The following is a 20,887-nucleotide window of genomic DNA, read 5'->3' as shown; positions in this document are numbered from 1 at the left end:
AAAAGGAACACGTTGCCTCTGTTCTTTTTCCTTACTGTTAAATCCAACCCAAGAAACTGTTTATATGCTTCTAATGTGCTTGGCCATTATGCTCTAAAGGGAAATGTAATTGCTGCCTGTATTATCTTCCTTGGCAACCTTTGTTGTGCAGGAACGGTCACATATCTATTTGGCATACATCGGTTGGAGGAGGTCAGTGTGGTCCAAAGCGTGGGATTTTGAAACCCAGGGACCAGCGGGAGTCCCATCCTTAGTTCAGTGTGTAGATTTGTGCAACAAATGCACTTTGGTTTAAAGTCAACTTGACTTTTCAGTATTAAGCCAACACAATGAGCTTTCCCAAACATTAAGCTTAAAAGACTCTGGGTGCCTAAATAAGACCAAAAAAAAAAGAAAGCTTTTAAACACTTTTACTTTAGAGACACTGAGAGAAACCATGTACCACTGGAGATAGTGAAAATAATGTGTCAGCGTGCATGTGGACAGGCACAGCTCCGGCCAGCAGAGAGCCACGCCCAGCCTCACCAAGCAACTCTGAAAGACACTCAAATCAGTTTTGTTAAAAACAACACATGCGCGATTCTTTTAATTAACCCAAGCCTGTGCTTCTCGATGTCACTGTAGTATAGTCAGTACTGTTTTCTGTGCCATCCCACATGGATATGCTCACAAAACATACATAAACTAAAAAAAAAAATCAGGATTTATACTCAGCTCAACAAGCACAACAGCTTTATTGTTCCATTATTTAAAGGGGCTATATATAATAATGTAGTTGAACACTTAGACGAATAAACAGAAGTCATCAACATAATGTGAAGAAATAACAATTTTGACATTTTGATGTCTATTTATTATGCCTGGTGAATTTAGCTAACTAGCTAACTATGTTCCTCCTTATTTGCTTTGACTATGAACTACACAGAGGGCCAACCCTAGCATATTGCACCTTTAAGCTAAAGGTATATGTTTACTGAATTGTGGAAATGGTGGAAGAAAAAGCCTTTAAAATAACTCTGACAATGCTTTACAAATAACCCCATATTTATTATCTGCCCAATGAACAATGATTGATCTATACTCTTAATCTATGATCAGAAACTGCTCTGATATTGTCTCTTGACTGTTTCAAGAGGGTTGGGTTCATTCTGCCGATAGCGAACGTGGCTGCAGTCTGTAATTTGACCACTTGCAGGCAGAAATAATTGCAACGGTTCGGGGAGCGACTAGAAAATTAGTGATAGTTATCCTGCGTACAAATGAGCTCTGATTGGATCCGAGTCCGCCAGCAAATGACCCATGGTGTCATGGATGTAATGAGGGAGCAGAGGGTGAGAGTGAGTGTATCAGAGTTGTTGTGGTCTGAGGACTGAGTTCAAATGGGGATGCTGTCATTGCCTCTCTTCACTGATCAGGGATGAAGTTGGTTTGAAGAGGGATTTTTGCCTTCAACACCACATCCCTCATCTTCTCACTCATAAGTCTCCCTGCTCTGCCCACCTCGGGGTTCCCTTGGCTGTTTGTTTTTTTCTGTCTGTCAATTTGTTTGTCATCTGTCTGTCAAATGAAAACGGCACCCAGAAATGTTTGGATGGCGTTGAGCTGTGGCGTGATGCACACAGTAATTTCCAGCGGGCGTCTCTGTGTCTTCCAAGTCTTTATTTAATTAGCAGGGATAGTTGATAAATCTAAGACTTTTAATTCATGTGAATGTGGACACAATATGAGGAAATAGGGCTGACATTGACAGGCATTCGGATTTCTTCTCTTTAAGCGTCAAGTAATTTAATTATTGCCCAGATGATTGCATTCATGCAGAGGTCTTTTTTAGAAATTGTTTATTGAAGCCAAAGGGGTATTTATAACCATGGTGTGTCTGTTTCCAGAAAAGACTGACTCATAGCTCATTCACCAAAGAGAACATGTTATTAAGCTGAGTATCTATGTGGCCGATTAGTCTAAATGGCAGTGTCAGCTATTAAGAAAATTCGAGGACTGGTCTCGGCTCCTGTTTGTCTGTTCCCTCAGCATCCTGTCCCTTAATTTCTATTCCTTTAACACCTTTGCTGCTATCATTTGTCATTATTACGCCTCCTTTTCGATGTGCCATGTTTATATTCTCCTCTTTGGCTCATGTCATCTCACTGTCTCCGCTATACTTTAGGCTCTCTAAAAGGACATTAACGTTTCTCTTTTATATCGCAAATGTAAACCCTGCAGTGTACTTGCATGTGCATTGATCCTTGCGTGAGAGGAGACTAGTACACCCGGTAGTAACAAATGTTAATGAAAGGACAAACTTCAATCTGGAGCAGAGTGGACAGATGCACAAAGTCCATACCTCTAAATCCCTCCCCATGGCTAAACCCAGATGTTGGACAAATGCATGTCTGTGCACACCCACACACAAACATGCCCGGTTGTGTTTGTGTGTTTGTGTGTGGTGAGGTGAGGATTAGTTTATACGCCTGTAGACACTTCTACCATGTGACAGCAGCCTACCTCTCTCACACTATTTCCCTCTCTCTTCCCATCTGCACATCCATTCTGACCCACAATTGTTTGTCTATCTTTGGGATTGTCTGATTAGGGGCCAGATGTGCAGACTGTGTCTGGCTGCAGCAGAGGCCTGTGGAGTGGGGGAGCAGCAGAGTGACAGAGGGGAAGGGGGTTTTAATCTGCCCTCCAGTAGGCTGTAATCAGGCTCCGTGCAGCGCAAGGAGATAGGGGGGCACTCTCAGGAAGGTTGGGTCCCACGCTGCCTGGGGTTTGTACCAACAGGTCTTCAGTACATGAGAGTGTACGTGCTGAACTCTTCACTGTGGGTGTGATTGCAACCTTTGCCCTGCTGCCTGTGTGGTTAACCTCAAAGAAAAACAAAGCTAGGCTGCAATGAAAGGGAAGTCTGAAGGGGAGAAGGAGGGGGAGCTTCTGCAAGGGATTACACATCAGCAAAGTAATCCCCTTCTCTCTTCCATTATCAGCAACTAATGATTTACATGATGCTGCAAGAATTCAATTCCACGTCTATCTCTTTGACATTCTCTATCATTATTGGCGTCACTACTGCTTCTCCACCCCTGTCTCCCTCACACGTTTTCTGTCTTCACCTCCTGCCTCCCATTTGTTTTTTCTCATTCCGCACCGACATATTTTACCCCACTTGTGACCCTTAAAAATAAGTACATACACGCAATTACAGCAAGAAGCCCCGGACTTCTTATGATGAGATATTTGGAGAGAAAGAGAGACAGGGGAGATAGAGGCAGTGATTGCAATCTTTGTGCCAAACATAGAAACGCTGCAAGACGAGGCACACAGCACTGTCTGTTTCCACATCGATTTATAGCTGTTTTTTCTTCTCAAGTAAGGCAATGGTAAATGGCTGAACACTACATGTAAGGGTGGAGTGCTGCAATATTTTTGGCTGTTCACAAAACAGAACTGACAGATTCCCAAGAACTGTTTTTTTTTGGTTGAGTTGTGTTTGAATTCTTGGATTGTTAGCTGCCGTGATCCTTATTGCTACAGATCTGTTGTCTTGGGGAAGTGCTGTGGCATGAGATCAAAGCTGCAACATTCTCTTCACCATAAAGAAAACAAATCTAAAATTCAGATGTTTGGTTTCCCTTGCTCTGCACGTTTGGAATGCATATTGCTGTTCAAGCGTGTGATGTTTCCCCAAAGCAAGCCATTGCTATGTGAAGTTACTATATTTAAAATGATATTTGAGATGAGTTTTATAGCACATATAGGACATATATTTTATGTGGGCACATTTTTTTGCGATAATTAGTGTATTTTTAATTTGCACATTTCAGTTTCATGATGGCATGATTTGCAATGTAGTGTCTCTGCAGTCAAAATGTTGCTTTTTAAAAGACAAGCATCCATTACTAATTTTAACAATTCCAGTTAGCTGTTGCATCCATGATGTTGAGCAGCCCTGAAATGAGTCATTAGGAACATCCCTTCCGCAAATACCTGGGTATTTAGTCAGTCAACATGAACAGCCATAAAAAAGCAAGCATTCACTCCAGGGGGGCACATTTTTTGCAATGTATTCTGAGAAGTAGAAGTAAAATTAACATCATGAAGCATAAAACTGATGTTGCAGTGTACATAGTATTTTGTTATTTACCAGAATGCAGGAAACCAAACTCTAAATTTTTCCGGTGGAGGGCCTCCAGACCTGTGCTTTGGTTTCAAAAGCATTCCTATTTTTGAAGTCCAAAGGTTGGCAAGTATGCCTATGAATGTCTGAACTATGAGGCACAGATATAAAATATTCTTGGGCTGCAGCATCAGTAGCAACATCTTGTAGCAATCACATGCATTTTCTTCAAAAATGCACACTTGTGTGTTTTCTTTTCTTTCTTAATCTGTTACTTCCAACATGACCAGTGGCTGTAACAATTATGGCAGACAGATCCCCATCATATTTTTAAAAGCATTTAACAAGTAGATAACAATAGTATTCTTTCTAATGACAAGTTTGAACAGTGACAGCACTCACTGAGTACCTCAGCTAACGTGTAAAACACATTTTTATATTATTAACACCAACTTTACTCAGCACACAGTAGCAGGCTAGGTAGAGCATCAGCTGACGTATTTGATGAGCTGGCAATGAGACCATGCAAAAATCACCATAAAGTGCTAGGATCAATAGACACATGTTATCTTACAAATACTAAGGAAATTTATACATTTTAAAGTAAAAGACAATTGCTTGACAAAAATCACTTATACCAACATTTAATGTCTTTGAGACATGATAAAGGAAATAACCAGCGGAGCATACCCAGAACAGGAACAGACCTTGACTGTATGATGTGAGCTGTAATGCACAGCGCTGACAGCTAACCCCAGTAGACAACTGGCCCAGGCCTTCTTACTGTAACACAGAATGCTCATCTGTTTTGACCTGCTGTCTCCCCATGAGCAGCCATTACCTGGCAGTGTGTGACACTGGACAGCTGCCCTTTGTCTGTCTCACTGGCTTTTGCAAAACCCGACTGGACCTGTCTCAGAATGCCCCTCTGCCTAACTGGACATGGATCCATGCAAAATAAACTCCATCAATCCAACTGGGAAATTAAACAGTGTCCCTGTTTGCTCTGTCTCCGCTCATCCCTTTTTCTCGGGCTGCTTGCCACTCCAGGGATTAGTCATAACTCTAACCTCCAACCTTGGAGTTCTAAGTAGACGCTGGTCTAACCAGAGGTCAGAAGATAACACTCCCTCAGGTGGACCACTCACGTTGTGGCTAAAAGAAGAAATATGATCTCATTGGGGAGCTTTCCATAGGCGTTGTTAATATTATCTTATCATAACACAGGGCCTGTTATTTATATGAAAGGGCAGACGTATTTATGATCGCACATGGACACACAGTATGAGACGTTTTACGACGAGAGGAACCTTGACTTGGCAGGTTGCCATCCATCTAAAGGATGAGAAATTAGATCCTGCTTTATTGCTTCTGCCCTTTTCTCAAGAATCTTTCTCCTTCCACCTCATTCTTTGCTACGTCTCCTTTGACAATTTTTAATGAGTGTCTGCCCACCTCTTGAGCGCTCGAGCGTGCTTTCGCTGCAGTTTGCAAACTGATTTGCATTGCTTATTTTTTCTAAATAAGATGCCTCCGATCCTTTTGTAGGTGTGTTGTAAAAGTTGTGCCAGATTGATTTAGGCAGTGCAGCCTCCTTGACCATGTTGCTTGTTTAGTTAGTTGTCCTTTAAAGCCCTTTTTCCCCCCTTTTTAAGTCCTGCACTCTCAGGAAGCAGCCATTTGATTTATTGGTTGCTAAAAAGGTGCTTTTGCAGATGAAGCCACAGGAAAGCCAAGGCTGTTGAATCGCGTGGCAGGTAAAGATGCCTTTTGAAACTAAATGTCAGTGAGCAGAATTCATCTTGCCTATGCCTTGTTCCTACAGTAGTATAGCAGTCGATGTAAAGACTTCAGACACTTGTGAAGTATGATGAAAGCTTCTATTTTTTCAATATAGAAGTATATAAAGACCCTTTGCATTTCCCAAACACCCACTTGATGCCTATGAACTTGCTTTTTTACCACAGCATATGCAAAAGTGAATCTCAGTTAGTAAATTAATTGAATAATCACTTTATATTTGAAAAAAATATATCAGGAATTAATCTAAGGCAAAGTTGGAGTACATATATTGGTACCAGATTGTGGTGACAGCTGTATTGACGTCTATGGGAAATGCTTGGAGAATACCCAACGTATTTATGTCATGATGAAGAAATGCCTCTGGAAAATTTAAAAACACAATTCAAAGAGTAGGCTAAGAATTATTTTTTTTTCTCTCTAAGTTTTGAAAGGGTTAATAATATTATGTCCAAACAGGGCAGGTCTGACAAGATATCACTCCTGAGTCACAATTACACCGTGAACAGGAGCCTTTCCAAAAAAAGCTCGAAAACATGTGTTAACCGACTCTCTGAAGTGTGATCACTTCTTTGTCAGAAGTCATAGGATGTTGGATGTCTCCATGTATCTCCCATCGACTTAGACATATTACCCATCCATCCCTTTTAGGTTCCTTGGTTTTATTTGCATTTTGTGATCATTTCTGCTCAGAAAAAAAAATTAATCAAATGTGTTTCTACAAAGTGATTGAAGCTTTCTTCTATCATTTTTTTTTTCATTTCCAGTGGATTCTTCTGTCAGACCAGCAGTGATCAATTTGTTTTACAGCCTCAAGTCAAGACTGTTGGGTTGATTCATGAAAAGATTTCTTGGCGAAATATTAAAATTAAAGATTGTATTGTCTTTGAAAAAGACCACTGAAGTGTGCATGAGCTGATTAGCTATTACTGATTGAATACTGCTTGCTATGATCCCCCCTCTTTCTTTAAATCCCTTTCGCACATGATGCAACATACCAACAAACCAAAGGTAGCCTGCAGTGCTCCTGCAGTGTGAGATAAAAATGAGTTGATTGGTTTTGTTTTTGCATATATGTTAATCTCTTTTTAGAACAGGAATATGGATAAAACATGTGGAAAGGAAATAAATGTCACATGTTGAATTCAATCGAAAGCATTGTGTCTTTTATATACAAAACTGTAGTTGATGAACAGCAAAGTGATTCACAATGTACGTAGCGCTTCAGTCCTTTTCAACACAGGGTCCCAGATCTTTTGAACATATCTCCTCTATCTTCATTTTAAAATCTCAGTCTCTTCTGACGTAATGTATTTGACATTTCAACCACGTGTCTTTTCGATTTTTTTTTTTTGCAATCATTTCAAACAAAACAGCCATTTCTGCATACCTATTTGCAAGAGATAACAAACTAGTAACTCCTAGATTAACGCTAACCATGTCAGTTCCCACCGCTTCCTAAAAGCTTTTGAGATATGATGAAAAATACTTTTCCAGTATGTGTTAAGTTAACTGCATGACCTAACATAATGTGTTAAATTTCTGACCACAGACCTTTATGGGTTGCAAATGGGTGAAACGGCAGTAAAAGATAAAGATGGTAACTCTTTCACTGGAGTGAAAGAGTCAGTGAAATGTTTTAAACTATATAATATTATGTTTGATATATGCAGAACAAATACATATACATCTCAGACATTCATGCTAAACTTTATGTGTACGTTCTACACTGAGCTCCTCCACCCATCTGTTTGACTCCTGCTGTGAGGGAAGTAAAACAAAGGAGAACACCCGGCGGGTAACAGGTTCAAATGTATTTACTACCTCCAGTTACTAGAGATGCTAGATAAAAATAGGTTTAATCAAATGATTGTCTCTTTAAAGTCATGTTCCCTTGGTAATGCAACATTTATGGAATTAACATCAAACAATGTGCAATCTAGTCAGCTATCACAACTGGACTTCATTATTTGGGCTCTACTTTTGTCTCCTTATCTATTTGGCCTGTGGATTTGCCGAACACCTTGTGTAATCTTACAGGTGCTTAAATTTTACAAAAGCAAATATCATTTTCTCCTAATAGTTTAAAGAGAGATCCGGTCTCCTGAGAAAAAGCCAGTTAAACCGCCCAGTCTCAGTTCAGTCTGCTTGTTGGTTAGTATTTCATTTCCGGTCAGTGGTACTTTCTGCTCGTTTTACAAATGCGCACAATAATATATGTATATTAGGGATGTAACTATCAATACTTTTCACTTAACCTGTCTGCTTTCAGTTCAATGGTCAGCTGTCTCTCTCTGTGTAGTTCAGCTTTGCCCCAGCCGTGTTCAAAGCGACACAGACCCGCAGCTCTCAGTAACTGAGGGGATGAACATGAGCAGGAAGGGGATTTATTTGCATCATTGTCATCACGCAGAAACCTCCGTCACATCACATGGGGAAACGTGTTTGCAAGGGATTGGGAAAATGGATTTGAATATATAAATCCACAGCATGTCAAAACACGACTGGGAAGCTAAAGAATGGCATAAAAACCTTAAAAACACAAATCAGAATGGATTTTTATCATGGATTTAGTCCATAAAATGCTAAAATTATGAAAAATGCTCATCACAGTTTTCTCATAGTGATGTCTTTAAATTGCATTTTTGTCCAATCAACAGTCTAAAACTTAAGACTCTTTATTTACTATCATAAATGATAAGGAAAGCCTTTCATCGAAGAAGCTGAAATCAGAAAATGTTTAGCATGATTTCTTGGAAAATTACAATCAAATCAAAATATGACAAAACAACTAATTTTCCATCGACTACACAATTAGTTGGTGATTAGTTGCGGTTTTTGTTGGATTCCTGTTTTTCTTGGTTTTTGGATAATTTCAGTTTTTTGTTAATAAAGCTTGTTTTCAGTTTCTTAATCCTGCCTGCCCTCCCGTGTGTTTCTGCATTTTTTCATGAAGTTTAACACACATTATAATCAAAACAATCTTCACTCACACATCAGATGTGAGCTACTGTTGATGACTATGAGAGCAGTGGTGAGTAAACAAGGGATCAAGTGTGGCTGGGCTCAGCCTGACGGATCGGATGAGGAGCTCACACATTTAGGGGGGGAACTCTCAGTAGAGCCGCTGCTCCCTCAAACGAGCCAGCTGAGGTGGTTGGTCATCTGATAAGGATGCCTACTGATAGCCTCCCTTTGGAGGTTTTCCGGGCGTGACCAACTGGGAGGAGACCCCGGGGCTGACCCAGAACTTGCTGGAGGGATTATATATCTGATCAAGCCTGGGACAACTCAGGATTCCACAGGAGCACTCAGTATGAGTTGATCTTGCATTCTTTGATCTCATGATCCCTTCCGGTTGTCATCATCTCAAGCTACATTTTCTGTTCCTGGTCAGGCTAAGCACTACCCATTGAGTGCCTGTTCAACGTTATTTATTTTTTATAACGTCAGAGATGCTCGCAAGTCATTTTTTGCAAATCCAAGTCAAGTCACAAGTCTCTTGTCACCTGGTCTGATTAAAATACTAAATAGTTATATCTAAGGAATTCAAAGCCTGCACTGTGTTATCATCACTCCTTTATATATTAGCATACTGTATTGTCAGCACTGATTAGTTGTTTTTGATATCTCTTTTAACAGGTTTGTGCAATGCAATATGAAAAAAAAACCCACAATAAAATGAATAACTATATTTTGCTGGTGATGTTAAAATATAAACAGTTTTGTATAAAAAGATATATCTACCAATTTTGAAAACCGGCCTCTTTCTTCCTGTGCCAAAAATGATTCCTTGCATGAATATAAAACGCTTTATATTTTACAATTATTGGCTATCTGAAGTCCTTTTCTTAAAGTTCTTGTGTTGTTAAACTGTTGTTAAACTGTGTTGTAAAACAGTATACATCAGCTTACTTTTTTTTCCTGAAATAAATATTTGTGTTTTGGAATGAAACCCATTATAAGCATGCTCGATTTTTTGCGTGCCATCAGTTCTAGGTTTATATGTTAGTAGCACACTGTACTAAACATGTGTAGCCGCATTGATTCAAGTCACTTACAAATACAAACACATTTGAAATGTAAAAAGAGACTATACTCATACTTTGTTATGATAGAGCATCAATTATCAGTAATTAACTTATTGGCTGGATAGCACAAGCTTCTCATGCTTAACATTTTCAGTGTTTGAATTAGTGAAGAATAATTCTGAACTTAAAGTGAACTGACCCCTTGCATGCTGTTGATGGTGTGTTAACATGTTGGCGGACTGTCCATAGGCGTCCAAGTAACTGACCTATCCTGGTGTGTTGTCAGGTACCTGATAAAGTTTTATGTGGTTGATCCCGCATCCTTTATATTAATTCCACAAATATTGCATTTGCCGATTCTTTTGTTTCTGCCCTGTGTTTAGTTCCTGTAGGCAAAGCTTATGACAAACAGGAGAGCAGCAGCAGTTGGTGTGCTTGTCGACATAATGCTGTTGTCATCTGTGGCCACATGCAGCAGATGCATAAAGTTAGGCATGAGGGAATGATGTTGAACTCGTCACACATTTTCTTAATGTTTAAGCGCCAAAGAATAAATAAATAAATATTGTTTACGTGTCCCAATTCTGGAGTCTGAGTTCAATCTCAAGTCTTTTGAGACCGAATCTTAAGTCAAGTCTCAATTCACTGAGTGTGTGACTTAAGGGCAACTCCCCATCTCTGGACCATGTAACTACAATACTGCAGTGAAAAGGCGTCTTGGACATTATTTACCCTAAATCCGGTTTTGGACGTGCCAGTGCGTCAGCTCCGTCGACTCGGGCGGTGGGCCGTGTAGCTAGTGCTAGCTACACACAAACATCCACAGATTCCGATCCCACTTTGTTGTCCGCACGTCTCCGGATCTCCTCAGACCCGAACAGACTTGGACTTGTTTAATCTCATTAATCCACAACAGTCAGTTTAGATGCACAGAACGGAACCGAACCACCGGCAAAATCCCGGTCCAGCTCGCACCACTGCAGGTATAAATCCGCTTGTGTTTTTAAGGTATGTCGTGGACTTGAGCTCTGCAGTGATTGGCTCTGGTGCGCACGTGGCCACGGTGTGCAGTGGTTGGCTCTGGTGCGCACGTGACTGTGGTGGCTCCGGTGGACAATGCTTGCAGAATTTGTAAAGCATTTATGAAATAATTTATTCACGCTATCATTGCAGTCCAAGCAAATGCTTATTGCACACCACTTAACCACGCAGCAGCCATGTTGAAAGTCTCAGGTCAGTCTGATCCTGATCCGCAGAGATATTTGAGGAACACACACACACACACACACACACACACACACACAGACACACACACACACACACACACACACACACACAGAGACAGAGATTCCTTGTATTATAGATAGATAAACAAACCTACAACCCTGAGCTTGTTGAGAACATACATCAGGGAGTAAGCTTAACACTAAATAAGTAACACTTTAAGAGATGTATACCAAACTACATATATTTCGTGTGCACATATTTCCATATTTCCTTTATAATGAAAAAGCTTGGCTCTCATCCTGCTGCACCACATTACTTTTGGTTCTCAGGCTTTTTTTTCTTTCTAAATTGCGAATGAAGCTTTTCTGGATGGGTCATGCTCTTCCATATAAGTGGATTTAACTTTAAGTAGTTTTCCAATCATGTATGTTTACTGTGTGTGTGTGTGTGTGTGTGTGTGTGTGTGTGTGTGTATAAAATATTTGTGTGTAAAGGTCTGCTTTGCCCTTTGAGTGTTGCAGGAGGAGGATTATTGTTCCAGGAGGCTTTTAAATGGAAGGAGAGCTCGTTGTAAATTGTCATTAGAAAATATGGGAAAGACATGGGAATCGTTTTAATTTTGTAGTGAACTCGACTGAGCAGACTGAGTTTGTGTGTATGTATTCCCGTGCATGTGTTCGTGTGTGTCATACATTTGCACTCTGATTGCAATATTCATAGTTTTCAGTCACGTGACCTGCGCATTGACCAAGAGGGCAAAACAGTAGACCTAGACAGAGGCTCATACAGGATTTTGCTAAGAGACATGGCAAAAGCTGGAAAATTTCCCCTTGCACATTTATTTAGATCAACCATAGAGAAGGAAGGACATAGACATTAACTGCAAGTGTTGGGCACTTGCGATCCATATACAGCCCCTGCTGTGGTATTCAGCAGTTAAAAACTGCCAGGTCCCTGCCAGAGCTCGACTTTGCTGACATTTGCATGTACCTTTTGGAGAATCCCTCACCATTTACTGCTGCCAGGGTGAACGCTTATAAAAGTATGGACCATTATATGTTTTTATGATCAGGATGGGTAAATAATGCTGCCGTTGTGGAGTAAAAAGTTCTTCATTGTAAAAGCAAAGGTGAGTACTAATCAACTCACACTAGATGTTGAATGTTATTGTATTAATATTACTGTATATGTACCCTGGGCACCACCCAAACAAAGCTTGTCAGTCTAAACACAAGCTTAGATGTGTAAAGCGATGTCTTTAAGGTAAACTCTTCCCTTTCCCTTTTTGTCCAACTGCCATGACTACCATTTAAAGCACATGCACACATGCGCACGCACACACACACATTTGTATCCGAGCACACACATGCAAAACTGACAAAGCAGACTGTCTGCAATCCCCTGAAAATCTCCTCAAAGTGAGCACGAGCAACTTTTATTTCGCACACACTCACACGTGCGCATGCTCTTCTTACTTCACACGGAAATTGTTCTCTCAGAGCAGATTTGCATACTTATTTAGATGTTGTTTGTTGTTCATCTCTCAGATTACGTCATGTGATCCACTTGCCTTGTTCTTTTTGTTGCTATTACAGGAAACCCTCATCCTGCTATTCTGTCAGCAGAAGGGTGCAGATGCACTAACTGCTTAAAAATCATAGAACTTTTAAAACAAGCAGTGAATACACCTGAGGAATTAGCATTGCAAGATGAGCATGTGTTGATATTTTAGATTAGAAAAAGGTGGTGCATTCTTCCCCAACTTATTGGCTTGTACTGATGGAGTAATGTTTACAAAGCCAGTCACATATGGAGCAAGATGTGGCTGTACGTTAACTCTTTCTAAATGGCAGCTTAAATTAGAAGAAAAATGAAGATGAAAATGATTCAGAAATCAATGACAGAAAGCATGACATGTTCTGTACCTTAGCCTCAGGTTTTCATTGCCTTTTAATTGCTAATTATTGTGCATATCTGCACTTTGGAAAAAGCCATAATTAAAAATGCAGCGACACAACATCCTGAGGTTTTTTATCTCTGATTAGTATGCACTTCTAAAGCCCCACATTAGCGAAGTCTCAGGGGCATGCATATTTAATGAGAAAAACTATCAGCTGTTTTGCACCTGGCAACAGGTGCTCGTTGCACAACAAAAGTCACGCAACCGAAGCCGTGGCTGTGAAACCTTATAGTGCTGACTATTGATGTGGTGTCACTGACCATGTGTCCTTTTTTTCCTGCTCATATCTGATTACATGTAATGTAAGCAGACACCACCTGACAACACGCTGCTTAAGATTCAATATCTAATGAGATGGAGGCAGAGCGATTTAAGAAGGAGAGACAGGAGGAGATAACTCACATGTGGGTGCACATGCTGTGTTTTTTTTTTGCTGTGTTACATGATATCACTTAATTTAGCAAGAGAAAGTGCTTTAGTTTTTAAATTGATTTATATTTGCAATGTACCCCACTATTTCTCTCATGGAAAAATGTCAGCTGACAGTTACTGGCAGCAAGAAGATATCCGCTGGCCATATTTGTATGGTTCATTAACATACACCATTTGGAGGCTTTTGTATTCCTGAAACTGCCTCTCTTTCACCCTGTTTTCTAATACCTGTTCTTTTCTAAAAGGGTCTTCTCTTTTTTCTCCTTTTCTAACATCGGAGCTGTTCCTCAACCAACTGTTTCATGCTTTTCTTTTCTTTCATGCTTCTGCTCTGCTTCCCTCTGGCTCCACTAACCCCTGACCCCTGCAGACTGGCAGTATGAGGGTAAGAGGGCAAACATCGGTTGTCTATTTTCCTTTTATTTCATCACATCCCTATATCCTCTTTCACTGTTTCCCTCTATCTCCCTCTTAACTCGCTCCTCTTCTCTGTCTTCCACATTGAAAGACATTTAATCTTGAACTTTTCTCACGTCAGCTGCCGAGCGAGCTGCCTTGCAGCGCCTGTTCCTCTACACTAGACACCTCCCTTCCTCCTGTCTCCACCACTCCACCTCTCCTGCTGCCCCATCTGGTGCTGTCTGTCAAGCTGCCATTACCTGTGTCCCATGTGCTCGTACCATCTAGCTGCTGCGACCTCCATCTGTGAAGCTGCTCTCGTCAGTGCTCTGCTTATGATGTCGCCACATGCTTTGTCCACCCTGTTTGTCTGGTGTCAGTGTCGTGCAGTCCATTCCTGTTGATGTTAGTGCTGTAGCAGTCATCAATGCTTCCTGCTATAAAAAGATGTGTCAGTGTGAAAGCTTATGGCATGGCAGAGACACAGAAAAAACGTTTTGAGTTTTATATGCTCAGACAAATAAAATATTTACAGTGCCAGCATGTATTTGCAATGTTGTTCTAGCATTGCTGTCAGCTATATTCAGACAACACTGTACATCAGTTCAGAAGTACTGGCCGTAAAATGCACCTTACATTTCTACGCATCAGTGTACACTGTAACTAGCATTTAAAAGCTTAAACTGGTCTCGGTGGAGATAGTTTTACCTACTTTATATATAAAATAAAGTAATCTGGTGTCAAGCATGGATTAACTGGGAAAAGGATGAGTTCTGCCCTCACACAAATATGACGCGCTCATGCAAATGGTGAGTCGAAGAAGTTTCAGAGTCCACAAAACATTTTTCAAGCTTCACAGCAAAATAGTAGCTAAGCTAAAAACGTTTTACACTTTCTTTATATATCTACTTCTATATCTATTTATTTCCTTATTTATCTATTTCTTTATGTGTCTATTTATTTATCTATCCACTTTATTACCTTATTAGAATGCTGCAATGCTGTTTTGCTGTAAAGCTCCTGAAATGTTTTGTGGATTACAAAACGTAACCCTTCAATGTAGTTTCCGTTGGCATGGGTGCGAGTAGATGACTACATTTACATTTTTAGGCAATCATATCCTTTAACCAATCATGTTGTTGTTTTGGATACAGTAAATGTGTCTGGTGAAACTGTTAAAACCTCATAAGTGACCCCAAGTAGAGCCTGTTTTTGTACTCACAAGCCACTACTAACTAAAATGTCTAAATTTTAATATTTAGAAATTGTAAATAATTCTTAATAATGTGTGTCCAATTTTTAAAGTCCAATAAAACAATGATTCTTAATTTTCTATCATAGATAACAGAAAAGCAGCAAGCCCCTTTAAAAAAAAATGTACTCTAATAACCAATCAGTTATCAAATAGTTGCCAACTAATATTCCTTTCATCGGCAACATTCCTTTAATTCACTTATTGCAGCTGCAGTCTGCTAAATAAATGTAGTGAGGTAAAAAGTACAGTATCACCTTCTGAAATGAGAATAGTTCTTCAATAAATGTACCTAATTACTTTCCAAAACTGCCATACATCAACAGTTTAGCCTCAATACAAAATCTATAATCCTTGATTTTGTCATTTTTATAAGCTGCCATGAGGCATAGCATACTTTTGGTGTTGCATAGAAAACTATTCAAAAACAAAGAGGAATTGAGCTAATGCTAATTTCTTTTTCTTTGTGCGTATGCAGAGTGTAAGCTGTCCCGACCAGGCCCCCCTGCAACCATAGTGACCATCGACGAGGAGAGCCCCAACGGTATGTACCAAGCAGCTTCGCCCCTGTGCCCTTCACTTATTGTTGCTCCACTTCTTTCTGTATTCCGCCATGGCAAATGCTTCTGCACTCGGCTGGTGTGGATTACACTGTTGGATTGTCTCTGTGCACTACGGGGAATTAAGCTTTGGTAATGCAATACCTATTAATACTTCCCCTGTTGGGATTGCTCAGTGTTGTGATAGGGTACCGTCGCTCAGCTGATGGCTCTTGGGGCAGGCTGGTTGGGAGAAGTTTTGTCAGACATACTGGGTTGTCATTTTGGTTGTATATTCAATTAAATATAAATACATTCTACTTGTTCTTGCTTGTGTATATTTGTTCTGCTCTCCCAGGGTAACTGGGAAGTGTGGCGTGCGTTTGTGCGTGTTTGGATGAGTGAATACAGATGGTGTTTGGCATGCAGACATGACATGGGGTTCCATTAATGAGTAGGCTGTTCCCTGCACAGGGCTTCCTCTACTGTGCTATACCTGTGCTGCATGAGTCATTGTAGAGTGGGTCAGTTGAAACTATTCTTCCCCCACTTTTCTTAAATGTATCTCCTCCTGGCCTCATAATCTCCTGCACCCACTTCTCAGCTCTCTCTAGATACCACCTCTTTTTTCTTCTTGCGTGTCTTCGATGAGCTTTGAGGCTTTGCCATCTGCGTTTTCTTGATGACTACATGTGTTCTAATGAATGCCTGTGTGTGTGTGTGTGTGTGTGTGTGTGTGTGTGTGTGTGTGTGTGTGTGTGTGTGTGTGTGTGTGTGTGTGTGCGAGATGGGGAGTGTTTACTTCTGCTTGGGGAGGAGCTATGCGTTTCATACGTTCACTAAAGGAATGAGAAATGCGTTTCCCCTAAATGGAGCAGGTGTGTGTTTGTCTCATTTGGTTCTCCCTGCAGATATTACTATTGCAGGTTAATAGAGTTTAATGAGCAGCTCTCACTGAAGATAGAATCCAGAGCTTGTTTATACAATCACAACACTGTTTTGCAGATGCTCCACTTGCCTGCTGTAAGTGCTCTAGGAGCTGCTTTGTGTGTGTCTTGGAGAGAGACACCATGTGTGCGCGCACATATGCATATACCTTATGGGCATATTTGTATCCCAAGTGTACAATTGGGTGACTGCATGTCAGATGAGGCTGCCATTCGTCATTGCAATAGCCTCCAATCCCGGTTGTCATACTGTCTCACCTACTCCTTCCTCTCTGTGTGCGCAGCTGTGATTTGGGGCTTTGATCGATTGTCGGGGGAATGGGTGAGATGGAGGTAGCCAAGCCTGCATCCGAAACTTCCCTCGGCCCACATGCGCCGATGCTCTGTGTGTGAGGGATTTGCGCTAATCTTCCCTATAAAGCACTCATTTACCTGGGATATGGGTCTCTTCTGGCTGCACCGTCCTTTTATTTATCTCTCCTTGATGAAACAGCCCCGTAATGGAATGTAAAACAGGCAACCCGCCGTTATTGACCAAAGCAATTATCCTTCTAAATGTGTTTCATCTCTTCTGTTCTGTCACACAGAAACCACACAAATGGCACATAATAAGATTGCGTCTTTTTGAGATGCAATTCGTTCATGTCAGTGAATGGAGGAGCAAACAACATAATCACTCGTCTGTCTGGCCTCATGTGGTCGAGGTCAGGAAAGATAGACAAACAAATAAATGTATAATCCTGTATCACTTTTGCTCCTGAGAAGAACTAATTTACCACCAGTCTGATGGGGCAAGGACATGTATGGTTCCCTGTGGGAGACTCACAGAATATGATGACATTTGCAACTGTCAAAGCACTATATTTTGTCAGCAGCTCATATATTTATTGTCTTGGGTGGAATCATATTTGACTCAGTTAAGAGAATGAACCTTGGCACAGACATTGAGACATAATCCAGTTTTCTTTGTTCTAGCTTGTTTTTCATTTTAAGCATTCTGTGTTTGGTTTCCACTTTGGAAACAGAAAGTCATGTGGGGATAGCTACCCAGTTGCTCAAATGAAGCGTTACATGTTTAATTTATCCGAGCTGTTGCTTCTGCAGACCCACTGACAGGTGCCAAACACAAAATATAAAGTCTCACTTCAATAGTACATTTCAAATTGGCTTGACAAAGCTTGTTTTCTATAGGCTCCTTTGCTTATTAAGCCTATGAGCTAAATCCAAAAGAATTGAACCAGATTAAAGAGATTTCTATCTCATAGGAAAGGGGGGGGGGGGGGGCTGGAAATGAGGAGTAAAGGGAGAGAGACACAGAGAGAGAGAGAGAGAGAGAATTTTCTCAGTGACAGAAAGCTTTCTACAACAGCGGTGGGAAATCAGTGTGTCCATAAATGAGGATGCCGTCTCCTCGCTTTTATCTTGTCCCCGCAAATTCATGATTTGTATCAACCGTTGCCTGAAGCATGTGAGGCTCTGCTCACCCCTCTGCATATTGAGCAACAGCTTATAGGAAATCAGAAACGATTGTTGCTGAAGGGCTTTATAAAAAAGAAGCAGTGTGGCATTCTTTTATGTGGTGTATCTGCCAAGGTAGATTCACAGGCAGTGCTGGTAAATCATTGTGTCTTGAGGAAGGCTGACATCCTCATGAATGAGGCAATCAGAAGAAAAGTCCTCCATTGGCTGATGATGCAAGTTATCGTATCAGTTACTAAAATACACGATTAACCTCAAACATTACCCCCTGGATACACTGACTGTTTAAAACACACTGTCTGATGGGTAATCAAACCTATAACCCTAACCCATCTTTGGAGAGGAATGCAGTCCAGTGTTGGGTTTAGCCATGAGCCAATTTGGTCTCCCCGGATCATCATCGTATTTTTCATCTGTTTGGACTAAGATTGATAAATAAAACTGTTTAATGCTTAAATTTTTGCTGCAAGAAACGCACTTTGCAAGTATTTGCATTGGCCGTGGTCCAGCTTCAGCCTCTAGCCACTGCATGTACCGAGACTTACGGTAACTGTTTTGACAGACTCTGTTATTAATTCATTATACGCCTTCCATTAAAGGTCCCGTATTGTAGAATGTGCAATTTCCTGTCTTTTTTTTTAATATAAAGCAGGTCAATGCTTAATTCTGTGAACATATCAAAATGGTCAATCCCTAGCCAAATGGACATCTGTTTTCAGAAACTCTTTTCAAATGTATGAATGTGCTGTGATGTCACAGGGGGTCCAGAAGACTTTTTTCCTGTAATCTTACACTGGTAATGATTAATATCATAATTTTAGCCATTTTATCAGATAACATTTGGAAAATCCAGAAGAGCCACTAGATATAATCATTTTATTGCACACCCACTATGGGCCCTGGAATGTTGAAGATCCAGATAATTTCTCACCTAGCAGATATGCCATAACGGTTTTCTAGCTTCTCAGTTTGCTGTCTAGTCATGTGGCCAATTCAGAATATTTGCAGTAGAGTTTACCCTGTTCCTGCTCTGCCCATTAACTTTACATTTGTGATGATGTCAAAGATATTTCAATTGCTATTCCCAGCTTGAGTAAACTTGTATAAACATAAAACCTCCATGGATCCAAAATGCATAATAAAAAGATTTATAAATGATCTTGTTTGCAGTTTGAGGTGTCCTGTCAACAGTTTTAAAGACATTTCTTTTATAATGGTGCTGTATGGGGAATAATGCCTTTCTGGAACACAGGGGAATTTTTGGCTACAAAACCATGAACGTCCACAGAAGGGCAAAATTGGAAGGCTGAGCAGCTGCCCTTGTATCCAGGGACTGGGTTGCCTTGAAAAACATAAGCTAAAATGTTTAGCTGTGTTTATACTGAGAATGAAAATAAGATTTTCTGCAGCGGTGTGAGAAAAATAATGTGCTTTTTGAAAGTTTAAACATTCAAACATTTCCCGGACACCCAAAATAAAAGTATGAACTTGGAAATTAGCATAATATTAGATCTCTAAGGCTGCAGTCATTGCCAATATATGAAACTGTGATGGAGAAACATTAAAGCTTTATATTGGCCCCACAAGCTGTTGATATTATTATCAGGTAAAAAAAACAAGGTGCCGATTGAGGCCATATACCAGCATGCAGACCTCTCTCCACATTGTGGAGATTGTATGATGGTAATTTAAGACCAGTTTCATTTCCATTTGCCTGAGCTTCATATCTTCATTTGAACACGATAGTGATGAAAATGTCATCTGAGAGCAGCACTCTAACACAAAGGACTCCTAACCCTTCCATCACTTCATGCCCTTAACATTGTTACAAGTACTCAGACCAATCATTCATGTGATGAAAGTACACTCTTCAAGGAGGAAACAGTATCCTCGTCTCGCCTCTGCCTATTCAGTTTCATCTCTGAAGTTGCACCAAAGTCACAATCTATGCGAGAAAATGAAGCGACAACTGCGTCTGAGTCTGTATGAAGAGGAACAAAGCGAGTCGCTTAAAACTTCTGCTGTGTTTTGGCTGCCTTCAACTCCTTTCTTTCATCATCTTACTTGTAGATTGTGTTAAAACTCTTTGCTGCTGTTTTTAGACCCGAGACAACTGGACACAGACACACCATTAAAAGAGTTGACAGAGCTGAAATGATTGCACACAGAGAGAATATAGTGCACAGATGAATAAATACCATAAAGTCTGTAAAAGGGTCTCTCATCTCATGCAGGATGACTGCTCAGGATTTCTTCCTGTGCATTATACCAGGTCCTGTGTCTACTGCTTCACTTCCAGGATCCAAAGGGCTTGGAGGCAGGTCTAGAAAGTGTTAAGTGTGTTAGCAGGTTTAAACAATTAATGAGATGAGCCAGCCTATGTGAGTGTTTTTCTCAGCCACCATGGACTCATTAACTTCTTCCTTAAAGTTAATTCAATTCCTTTACACTGTTTCTCTCCACCGAGCTTGACATTAGTTCGATCATGCTCTGTCGCTTCATTCCTTTACATCAACATGGAGCCCTGTCTCCTGTCTCCATGTCTGCTTCCCCTCTTTTATATATAGATTCCCAGGCACGACATCTAGCCTATTATAGGAGGTGAAGCTTGATGTTCACAAGATCTATATGAGACATGACTAAGAATAAAAGCACTGGCTGAAATTAAATGTGTAGTTGATATTAAGGGTCAGGGTTTTTTTTTAAT

The 20,887-nt window shown here is 40.4% G+C and overlaps 1 protein-coding gene across 9 annotated transcripts in view; it reads left to right on the top strand.

The window, feature by feature from the left end:
- pcdh15a (protocadherin-related 15a) overlaps positions 1-20,887 on the top strand; it is a 261,181-nt gene that overhangs the window by 98,452 nt on the left and 141,842 nt on the right. For 7 of the 9 annotated variants that reach the window (XM_030442377.1, XM_030442376.1, XM_030442374.1 and 4 more), the window contains 2 exons: positions 13,935-13,949; positions 15,694-15,759. In XM_030442377.1, coding sequence (XP_030298237.1) covers positions 13,935-13,949; positions 15,694-15,759 — 81 coding nt within the window. The remainder of the gene's footprint in view (positions 1-13,934; positions 13,950-15,693; positions 15,760-20,887) is intronic. The other 2 variants (XM_030442371.1, XM_030442372.1) reach the window with 1 other exon arrangement.

Source organism: Sparus aurata, chromosome 15 (genome assembly GCF_900880675.1).
Source record: "Sparus aurata chromosome 15, fSpaAur1.1, whole genome shotgun sequence".
In the NCBI taxonomy this organism is placed as follows: domain Eukaryota; kingdom Metazoa; phylum Chordata; class Actinopteri; order Spariformes; family Sparidae; genus Sparus; species Sparus aurata.
The sequence above is the reverse complement of the archived record's forward strand: the minus strand, read 5'-3'. Positions and strand labels throughout refer to the sequence as shown.